Source organism: Homalodisca vitripennis, chromosome 2, assembly GCF_021130785.1.
Source record: "Homalodisca vitripennis isolate AUS2020 chromosome 2, UT_GWSS_2.1, whole genome shotgun sequence".
In the NCBI taxonomy this organism is placed as follows: domain Eukaryota; kingdom Metazoa; phylum Arthropoda; class Insecta; order Hemiptera; family Cicadellidae; genus Homalodisca; species Homalodisca vitripennis.
The window spans coordinates 15,576,702-15,588,938 of NC_060208.1; the positions used below are offsets into that span (position 1 = coordinate 15,576,702).

At 33.7% G+C, this 12,237-nt stretch overlaps 1 protein-coding gene across 8 annotated transcripts in view; it reads left to right on the forward strand.

Moving 5' to 3' along the window:
• Nucleotides 1–12,237, forward strand: part of LOC124353586 (collagen alpha-2(IX) chain-like) — a 123,315-nt gene that overhangs the window by 34,675 nt on the left and 76,403 nt on the right. Inside the window, exon 1 of one of the 8 annotated variants that reach the window (XM_046803499.1) lies at nucleotides 4,415–4,684. The exons of the other annotated variants lie outside the window; for them this stretch is intronic. Within the exon in view, the coding sequence (XP_046659455.1) occupies nucleotides 4,574–4,684 (111 nt within the window). The 5' untranslated portion in view covers nucleotides 4,415–4,573. Of the gene's footprint in view, nucleotides 1–4,414; nucleotides 4,685–12,237 lie in introns of those variants that run through there. 8 annotated transcript variants of the gene reach the window in all.

Genomic DNA, 12,237 nt, shown 5'->3' on the forward strand with positions numbered 1-12,237 from the left:
AATGAACATATAGAATTCTTAGAGTTTTTCCTAGAGTTCACATAGTGAGTTTTTAAATATAATTAGTTCTCGTTATTTCTGCAATAAATATTTTAACTAATCTTTTATTATAAGCGAACAATACAATAACACTTATTATAAAAATGGATATAAAAGCTAGAGCAATTGAAAGTCATCAAGAATAAAGTAACTATAAAAACTGTAACAGTGAACAAAATAATAACTTTATTCAAGTCAAGAATCGCAGTTTCTAAAAAGAATGATTGCTAATTAGTAGGGAAATCATTTTAATTAATGGAGGTATTATTTCATCCATTAATTGAAATTCTAGGAAAGGTCCTTTACGGAGGAATATAATGGCTTTACAGAGCTTTTATATAAAGAAACTAATAGTCGCAGAAAGTTCTTGGAAACTGATAATAAATGATAATGTCAGGGATGTATAGAATTATCTCGAGGCTCTTTAGGTCAAAGCGCATACATTTTAGTGAGGGAGAAATAAGCTCGAGTATACATTAATCCCTATTTACCAGTTTGGGGTTGAATCAAGGACCAGGAAACTGGTATACGAATCTTAAATGAGTACAAATGATTTCATACTTTAAGCTTGTAATAAGTTACATAGACATTTTTGGTAAAACATTTAAAGAGAACACAATAGTGTTCGTACGCCTTTTTCACATCAAACAAGACGATATCACGCTTTGTTAATTATATATAAAAAGTCAAGGTTAAATTATTTCGAATATATTAAAAATATCAAATCGATTGTAATTGAAATCCAAGAAGGCAAATTACATTTAGAGAGTGAAATTTGTCTTACAAAGTGATGTACACAGCATTCGTTATGAGTGGTCGGATTACTTTTTATAACACACAAAAAATCTTTTGTCGCAGAGACCTCGGTTTTTTTATACGTCAACATATTTTAAATCTTTAAATAGTCCTCCCGAACTCATGACGTCATTAAAGGATACGACCTAAGACACATGGTCGTGGCAAGGTGGGGCAGGGTCAGTACAGGCTGGTGGGTGTGGTTACAGTGGCATGACCTTGGCATGAACTAACTGTCTCATGACCCACAGATGGAGGAAGTGCATGCCACTGGGAGCGACCCATGGTCGTGTGAAGGTAGAAGTGACTGTCACACACCTGGATTCTGTTCCCGAATTTCTGTACACACACAAGATATGTTGCTTGAGATACCTCTCTTATAGGCAAGCGATCGGTAGACTGTACACTATTCTCTCAATTCTAAGTTCTTTTATGAAGTTCTTGGCTTTTATGGACTCAGAAGACGGGTCATAGATAGGCGTAATGCCTTTCTCCTGATTGTAGACAAATTGTTACCTCATTAATTCATAGTATTAATGACTCTAGTTTAATATTTTTACGGCATACTGTTACGGGCAATGGATATACTATACACCTTTATCCCAAGTGTAAATTCCTCTTTCGTACATAGAGACCATTGACAGTTTTCATGGACTTTGGTGAAATATTATTGGAAATATCTTCTAAAACGTATCAGCTATGGTGAGACTACACCTTTATCCCTATTAATAATTTTTACATCAAGGCCATTGATAGGTTCATGGACTCTGATGAAATATAATTGTGAAATATTTCTCCTATGTGTTAAAAAGTACCAGCGGTGGTGAAAACATATCTATATCCTTGTTCTTAATTCGTACATGAAGGCCAATGACAGCTTTCACGGATTCTAGTGAAATATTTCTCCTGTGCGTTAAAACGTACCAGCGGTGGTGAAAACACACCTTTATCCTTGTTCTTAATTCGTACATGAAGACCATTCACAGATTTCACGGATTCTGGTGAAACATTTGTTCTATATGTTAAAAAGTACCAGCGGTGGTGAAAACACACCTTTATCCTCATTCTTAATTCGTACATGAGGGTCATTGAAAGCTTTTATGGACTCTGGTGAAAAATTCCTGCTATGTCTTACAGAATACCAGCGCAATGGTCAACGCGTAAACATGTTTTCCAACTGCAAGGCCTGTCATATAGGCCATGAATAGCTTTAATGGACGTTGATGGAGTCGTGTTGGGAATATTGAAAGACTTTTCATCAGATTCATGGACAGCTTTTTTCTCTTCTTTTTCTCAATTACTTAGTTGATTTACGTTCTATTGAAATCAGTCAGCTGTTCCTCCAAACCCTGAACATCTGCACTGCAGAAACACGTGCTGTCCCCTCTCCAGTAGCCACGGTATCTAATAGCAGCCTGACACCAGCTTTGCGGTCTGAGGGCGAGCCTCCCTGCCCACATATGGGAGCACAGACACCGGCACAGGGATCAGTCACTAGCGGTGTGTGCGGTTACGAGGACCTAACTGTGCTTGTGCGTGTGTGCGTGTGTGTGTGCGTGGGGTGTGTAGGCTATTGTCAGTGTCACTTTCGACTAGGTTACGTGTTTAAACTTTCATTTTGTGCCTGTTACATTATCACTTTATCTAAATGTGCAAATTATCGACTTATACATTGTAAATTCAGCATGCATATCGGAGTAAATATGTTAAAGTTGTATTACATCCACCAATCTGGTTCTAGTCAGGCCTGGGGAAATAATTTTCTTTGACTGCATTGATTACGTTTTAACCCTTTTTAGTCCCCAGAGTCACCGTGTTGAAATTCGTTTATATATTCGTGTCCCTCCGACCTTGAAATGCTCAATAGCCTTATGCCATTTGTAAACAAGTCCATTCAGCAGATAATTGTACACCGTAACCCAATGGTTAGGACCAAAATATGACTCCACTGTGCCGCCTACAAGTTTTCTTTATAGCTCCACGTTAGTCTTAATATTGAGGAAATCGAGTCGATCATTGGCGAAGTTACGTTTTTTATACTACTTGTTGATTTATTACTAACTTACCGTTTTACAGTATAAATCCATTAGAGCGGAAACAATAAATATAACGAGCAAAAGATCAATGTTTTATGTTTGACTCTTCTTATGTTTCTATTAATATACTGAATTATATATATTTTCAGAAAGGTGTAAAATTACTTCGTTTTGTACGTTTTAATTTTTTTGTATAGTATCACTGGACGATGGTAAATGTCTGTAAATTCTTGCCTTTCGTTGATTAGATATGTTCCTGCGTTATTTGTATGATATTATTTAATAAACTTATAAACCTAAAAATTAATACTGCAGTCATAATATGTTAAATTTATAATCATTCCTAACGTAAAATAAACTAATACGCCTCTTAGTATTTTTGTATTTATTTCGCTTAATTGACTTCGTTCTCATTCTATATTTCAAATTAGCGTTCAAAATATCGAACGTTTTCGGGGCAGTTTTGACTTCTTTTTCTCCTTTACTACTACTTATTGTTCTTTTTATTTATTTCAATTCTTAACCAACCATTTAAATATGACTAACCTTTGAAAACGCAAACCTGTTCGAAAGATTTCAACAGCATATAGATTAGGAAAACTTGTACATTATATATCGTTATCTATAGCATTTGACATATCATATATCTAAATAATAATTATTGATAGTATCTGGTGAAACTTTTAAATTAAAATGTTCAACGTATTCCTCTGCCTAACAGTGAGGGGGTCTCATAATACCTAATAATATCTAAAAATCTAGATCGGTTTATCAGTTTTGCCGTCTAGTTCAGCACTATCAAAATATGATTCCATAAATATGTACGTATTAAATACATTAATATTAAATGTCCATTAAAAGTGCAGGGAGAACTTACGCTCGGGTTATGGCCATTGGGTGTTAAAGTATTTGGAAGACGAGAGATGGCCGTCTAATACATTACGTTATTTTCAAGTTTACACATTTAAAATTTTTACTCTTTTCATCTATTATGCCAAAATTATTTTATCTCCATTACTCCTTCCTCTTAGTGCAGAGTGTGGAATCTGACGCTGTCACAGACTTGACTCTTGGAATATGTAGCTATGTTCGTCTGAAGAGATCCAAAAAACTAAACTGGAGCTAAACTCGACGTTCACATCGAACCAACCCTTCCCACTATATCCACGTTATATTTAGAAAAATCTGTTGCTCCATCGGGCTTAGAAATTGTGTCTAAAACATTGTAAGGCTCTATATGTTTAGAATAGAATAGGCCCTGGTGAGAAATTAGAATACTTAGATTACATCAATTTTGTAGTCTATGTGTATCTGATGTCGAAACGATCTAAGAGTTCATTATGAGCTTCTTAGTTGCCAACTTGTTTATCTCTTCAGACGAACATAACTGCATATTCTTGGAGTAAAGTCTATGAAGTTTCCAGAAGCTGCACTAAGATGAAGGTGAACTGGAGCTAAAGTCAACATTTACATTGCATCAATCCTTAACTTGTCAATTACTTGCAGCAAAACTACTAAATTTGTTTCTGAAAATACCATAAGGTCTGGAAAGACTGAAATTTATCGTTCCAAATAACTGCAGTCGACATTATTGACGTGTACAAATATTCATCGAGCCGAGCGCCGTGTACAGTGTGCAGCGTGCAGTGTGCAACGAAAACAGGGTGATATGGTTTATGTAGGCCCATAAACAAGGACTAAACATGACCGGGCTGACAATTTCCACATGTGCTGCTGTGTGCAATATACTGGTATTGATTCCTACTCACGTATTGCCCCAAGATGGGTCGGGGAGCGGTGATTTCACCTTTGAGGTAAAATCTCCATGTAGTGATTTAAATAATATGTGTTACGTTATAGTAGTTTTGAAATATTAATATAATGTCTTACTAAGTTACAGTTGTTGTATATTTATATTAACTTTATTTATATGAGAATAATTTTGATTATATATTGCCTGCTTTAGTTTGTTAAACTATTCATCTGTTTTGAAAGAATTTTAAAGTCTATGAACTCCCCTAGTCTTTACAACCTTATATTTATCAAATGAAAACCCGCTATTTTAATCCGTATAAAACTATTACTTCTTGTAAATAAATAACAGAGACCGTTTGTTTTAAAACTGTTACATGTGTTGAAAATAGCAATATTATTGGGGTTATTTACGATGCTCTTTTGTAAGTTTATATAAAATGAATTTTTCATGAAGGTTTGTATAATATTAATTTAATTTTGAACTTCTTACCGATAAAAGTTTATAAAAAAGAAAAAATTATGGTTGCCTGTAAAGTCGGTTTTACGGGCGAAGATTTGACGTGACAACGTCTTTTTCTCGGTAGAATATTTATTGCTATGAATATTATTAAATTGCACAATAGGAACAAGGAATTGAATGAAAATAAGAATTGCACAAATTTTAACTATAGAAATATATTTTGTTTACTAAAACATTGTACATAATTTGAAATTAATTAAAATTTGTTATTGTAAATGGTAAAGTTGAATAAAACATTTACTAAAATTGGAATTTGAAATTCTTGCTAAACACAGTTACATTCTAACTCCGCGCGTGGTGATTGGTCGGTTTAGTTCGTTTGTTTGGTCGCACTGTTATGACAGGTTAGAGGTTATAATTTGTTATTTTAAATGTTTGACTAGCAATACGCGCTGTTTCTTCTCAATCGACTGAATTACGATTGATTGCAGAGTGATTTAAACTAATAATTTACTTAACACTATCAACATTTGTCAATAGTATGACATAACCTATAAACTCAGTTTCTCAACTTTTGTGTCAATCTAACAATTAATCAATCAATCATAGTTTACGATAATGAAATATCAGTGTACAATTATTTACCTTTATTGTTGTAGTTGTTGTAAATGACGAATCTAAGCACTCCACATTTTCACGAATAAACATAGTTATCTGCTTTATCCCGTGCGGCGGACCCACAGTTATCTGCTTTATCCCGTGCGGATCCCGTGCGGCGGACCCACTGGACGGGCATCGTAACGTTACCGGGCGTTACACTTTTTCATGAGTGACTACGAGCCGCAACCTAATTTAAGACGTTGTCACGTCAAAAAAAACATTATATTTTGTTCTGTTTGGGTTTTTTAGACGCCATGATAGTTTTGATCTCTCGTTTTAACATGCTTAATAAAATATTACTTGAAGAACAATTGGAAATACAAATAAAAAAAGCAATAACTGCAAGAATTATAATTAGGCTATACAGTAATCGAACAATAGTGTAAATAATTCTTTACTCATTTGGCTAAACTGTAACAATTTAAAAGCCTTAACAAAACAATAAATTTTTGAAAGATAACAAGATTGCGTCATTTGCAGTCCATACTCTTCTTCAGGCCTCTACGTATTATGTAATAATAATAATTCTTTATTGCAGTAAAAAAATTAACAAAATTGTATTGCACGCGTCATTTCATAATATTAATTAAAAATCTATAAACTAAATCTATCTTAATTTATCATAGGTACAATCAATTCCACATGTTAATGTTGTCACTTAACAATGTATAGCCTATATTGCATTTTGCTTGTTTTGTATATCGGAAAAGGATAAATAGAATAATAATAAACAAGCACAGATCAATATGAATCGATGTACTCACCGAACTCAAATTGAGCACATAAGTAATTGTACGTTTAAAAAATGCAAATTTTACCTGAGGTTCATAGCTCTGTGGACAATCACAAAACAAACTTCTTCAACTAAAAAAATTAGCAGCATATCATGCTGTACATTCCACTGGAGATGAAAGACTAAATACATCCTCTACATGTAGTGATCAAGGCATATGTCCAAATCCTCTCATGATCCCGAATCATCACAGATAGTTTTTAAACTGAGTATTTAATTTTGGCCATAAAACACATTCCTGCAATAGTCTTCTTTATATTCTTGTGATGTTCAAAACTAGTTGTACGTTATGACTATTTGTATTTTGCATATTTATTTAATTTATTTTATAAAACTCAATAATTTATTGAACTTTATAAAAATGTTGAATTTGTTGATGGATGTTTCAAAGTGAGTAATAATGAATAAGAACTCTGTTAAAAGAAAATAGCGATGTAATACATAGCAAACATTAAAAGTAAAATTTATTCAATAAATATTTAAATTTTACTACAAGCAAACGAAATATAAATTTTTGTTTCCAATACAAATAAAATTACGATTTATGAAACGAGAAGGAGATCCGGATGCGTATGGAAGAAGTACACAGACAAATACCAAAACCAGGAATAGTATGGACTATTCCTTCACTTAAGTGACTGGACCATAATTGCCGTTGTGCTCTAACTACTGTCTCAACATCTGTTTGTACAACATTGGATAAGTGAAGGGGCCTCAACGACCATAACTGACGACAGGTACATTTGTGGCACGTCCTCCTCCAGATCTCGGGCCTGAAAATCTCACTACGTGCGGATTATTATGGATATTAAACAAAATATAATTCTTTTACATAATATATGAAATTATAGGGTGCGGCAGCATATCTACCTTTTTAAAAAACTTAATAAAACGCATTGTATGAGTCAGAAAAATTGTATTTGGTTTTAAAAATACTTATAGTTTAGTTTTACGTAATTTTGAAGAGTCAATCAGGCAGGTGGCGTCTCATATTTTAGATACATTGAGTATACCGATATCTGGTGTTTGTCATTACCCTTAGAAGCATCGTAGGCGTTATGTTGGCAATTTCTTCCTGGATGTTGTTCTTTAAATCTTGAAGGGTCCTTGGACGGTTTACATAAACAAGGGATTTCAAAAAACCCCATAGAAAATAATCACAAGGAGTCAAATCGGTAGATCGAGTCGGTCGTAGCAAATCGCCTCTGATTGAGATTGAGGCGTTCTGGAAAGTTTTCCCTCAAAACAGCCATCGATGCTCTTGTTGTGTATGCCGTTGCATCAACTTGCTGGAACCAAATGTTCCCCAAATCCAACTTATCTAACCGTAGGAAAAAATTCCTGTAACTCCTTTACATACCGGCCCGAATTCACTATCACTGCGACTTCATTTTCCTGAAAGAACCAGGGACCAATAATTGCAGATGAGAAAATTGCACACCACAATGTCACTTCAGGTGAATGCAAAGGCCTTTCATAAATTCTCTAGGATTGGTGTCAGCCCAGTATGATTTGTTTATTCTCGGACGCACACAAATGAAACAGGATTCATCACTAAAAAACACGATAGCGTCCTCAGGAACGACATCCAAAAGAACCTCACATGCGTTCCTCCGATTATTATAGTAGCATTCTAACTGTTCCTGCACAATAGCCATCTCGTATGGATGGAAATATAGGTCTTCATGGAGAATTCAACTCACAGAACGATTGGAAAGTCCAAGGGCAGATGCATGTTTTGAACGCCGTGGAGATCGCAACATTGAAGCTCTCAGTGTCTCAATGTCTCAGGTGATCTAATGGGCCGTAGGACCACACTTTTAGTTTTTTGAATAAATATATGATCTGCCACGTTGCTGTCTAAATAGAGTAATATTTAATTAAAATTATTTCGTGAGAGAGGGGTGGCAATAGTTTTTTCCAATTTTCTTTGGAATTTTGGCTATGAACTTAATCACTTAATTAAAATTAAAAATGATTTTCTATCACGTTGATGTTGAGTTACTCGCGTGGCGTCAATGTCTAGGCTTGAAATCGCAAATATAGTCTCAAAAAGTATGATTGAATCAAAGTAGTCCTCAAAGAAGAATCATTCCTAGGACTCAAGAACTGGATGATAAACTCAACTTTGGACTAAAAATTACAGTGGACAAGGCGTGTGAGGTGGTGGTTACCGGTGAGCTGTCAAACTGTTAGAAAGTGAGACAAGTTACTTCGCGTGCCAATTAGATTATTATTCCGCTCTAAATTTATGTCCAAGAAAACCGGAGAAAAATATTACTAGCCACTAATTAGCAACAGGGTTGTATAAATAAACAAATAATATTATATTACATGTAATGAAACTTGATATGGTCCATTGTAATGTTCAGTGTTCATTGTTTAAAAAAATAAATTATTACACGGTGAGTTATGAGTAGTTCAATGTAAAATAATTCTGTCCTAACTATAAAGAAAAAAGCTAACTGAATGAAAATCTATAAATCTGAACATTCTACCTTTTCCACTGGAATTACTAATATTTATCTAATAATGGATTGAATTTCTGTTTCAGGTAATGAGAACGTATGCTCTGGAAGCTGTCCTGGTATTGTAAGTAGCTTATATTACGCGTAATCAATGCCGAGTATAAACAATATTTTCTATATGAATATTATGTTTAGCACCAGTTCTCCTTCCTCTAGTGCAGCGTTTGGAATCTATTGTCACAGATTTGATTCTTGAAAATTGCAGTCATATTCGTCTGAATGGATCCTTAAAAGTGGACGATGAAGAATGTCAAAATAAACTGTTTACATTGTTTTGACATCAGACGTAACTGGGCTACAAAATATAGTGGAATCTAGGTAAAGAGGTAATCTCATTGTTTCATCAAGTGCACAATTGCACCAACAGAGGTGAACTGGAACTAAACTCAATATTCACATTGAATCAACTCTTCCCACAATATAGCTACGTTATATTTTCTATGTTAGCACAAACATAACTGTAACTCAATATTTATCCCAGACAGAATGATTTAAATTAAATTAGTTTTTTTGTGTAACTGTAAATTGCGTGTGACGTTACAATTTTACATAGATCTTTAATATCTCCCACATTAACAACTATTCTACAACATTAGTTACTTAATGATCATCAGTAAATCTGATGATATCTTGGACAAAGCAACGATTGGATAGACGGATCGATGTAACTGTTCAAGAAGGTAGTAATATGGAGCGAGAGGTAATAAAATATTTATAATCTGGTGATAATTTCCGAGTACAAGTTAAATAAGGCATTGGACAAAGCACAATTAGAATAACTTGCATTCTCCACGTAGTATACCATTCTTATTTCTTAAAATTTCGTTATTGTTCCAGTAGTTATCCAGCCAATTTGTTCCAATAGATTCTATTTAAATTTTAAAATTAGATTTACTTCGTGTGTTTAAAACATGCCACATTCAGAATAAGTCTTAGAAATTTATTGAAAATATGTGAGATATTTTACACTTAACACGTTTGTGATGTGTAATGAAAAATTTCAACTCTACACTCCGTAATTGCGGCTTTCAGCTCAGATCCCGAATTTTGCCGTGTGTTTACCTTACAAGGCAAACCTTCTAAACCTTCTAAACAAGCGCACGACAAAATTTTTAAATTGTAACACGTAGCGATATACCATTGCTAAGAAAATACCAATCTAAGAGTTTTGGTAAGGACCCCTGTACTACAAAAGGTCTTTAACAAATACCTATTCATGATACAGATATCGTAAGCAATTTGTACTCCAAATATAAAATACACTACAAATATTTATTACAAAAACTACTAAGCATGTATAGTAGAAAGATTTAACGGCTTGCTTAATATGAAACATGATGAGACTTAACACCTAACAAAGAAATAAAACAGAATGTTTAACGCATCCATTGTTTTGGAGATTAAAAATTTATAATAGGGGTGGTTCCTGCATTATATATTAATATAATAACAGCCAAATATTAATATTTAAACAGGTACAGTATATATTACGTGTTGTTCTGTATTCAGATAATGACTCCGAAATGTTATACAATTCCGATTATTAACCCAATACGGACAATGCGCTTTAGTGATAAAGGAAATTCATTACCATGCTATAATTAGATGTGGTGTATGAACGCAATATATTTGGCGAGTGTGCGTTGAAATGTTTGGAGCATAATAGAATATATTATTAGGCAAAAGTTTAAGTTCTTTATTTAGTGCTAACATTTTATAAATACAAATGTAGGTTTGAAGTTTATTTTTGACGATAGAAGAATTGTAAAGGAAGCAGGATTATTAAGGACATTTTCCATCGTTCAGTGAAACAAAAAATCAGTAGCACTACGTTTTGAGATCTGCAATTTTACCTCTTCTTCAAGTAAATAATAACCTAATACATAATTAGAGACTAGGCTAAAATAAACAAATCATACCGAAGCGTTGTGACACGCCTCAGTCAGTAACCGCAACCACCATGGAATGTGTCAACTTCACTAACTCTAAAACATGCACTTAATAAAAAACTAAACACAACACTAATTATTAAAACTGAACTACAGAATACAGGTCATAATATGACCTATGACTGACAAAAGGCGAATAGCAAATGGCGATCGTCATGGCAGAAACAAGATGGCGGCAATGAAAAGGAAGGGAGACAGGAATAGGCCATTAAAAAATATTATTGATTCATGCTAGATGAAATTTTTAAAACCATACTGTGACTTCGCATTGGTTTATTACAAATTGGTTTATTGTTGTTTACCTGAAGAAGAGATCAGATTGCAGATCTCGAAATGTAGTGTTACTGATTTTATTTCACAGAACGATGGAAAATGTCTGAAAAAATCCTGTTTCCTTCTCAAATATGTGGATAAGTGAAGCAACTGAAGCAAAGTTTAATCTCAGTTAATTAAATTTTTACTACAATATTGTATTTTATATCTCAGTTGTAAGGAGGGATAAATTTATAAACCCTTGTAATTGACGATAACTCCTTTGTAATAATAAATGCTTTTTCACGTTAGTATATTAATTTTCAGTTCTTTTCCAGTAAAAGTACTAAACTACCTTATTGTAACACAAGTTTAAGTAAAATACAGTGCTGTAGAAGGAATATGGGGCACTACACGAATATACTGACAGGATGATTAATTTATCCACCATCCCTTGCGGCCTCCACTCTATTTGCCATTCATCACACAGCAGCAGGCTACGTCAGAATTATTTATCGGTCGACATCTGTCAAATCGTGAATTGTTCTCGATCTAAAACACACCACATCATAACTGCTTTAGTCACATCGATCTGTACATATTGAAGGTACAATATTACTAACAGTTTAAGGTAGTTTCATAATCGATATTTGAGTTTCAGCTTCAAATGTTTGGTACTTTGGAGATTGTCAGATATTTTTGGTTTGATGTTTTTTTAAACCAGGACTTATTAGTTTTTTAGAGCCACCCCTTACAGTATTGAAAATTTACGAATTTTAATTATTGTACTGTTAATATAAACCATGATTTTAAGTAACTACATTTTTCTGAAGATTTAAAGAAATGATTTATTGGTTCAAGTTAACTTTGTTACTAGGGGGTTTACTAATTAAGGGTTAAACAATTCATGGGAAAACTCTAAATACATTGAGCTGATTACCTGTGTTATGTCTGGAAATCATCGTGCTGT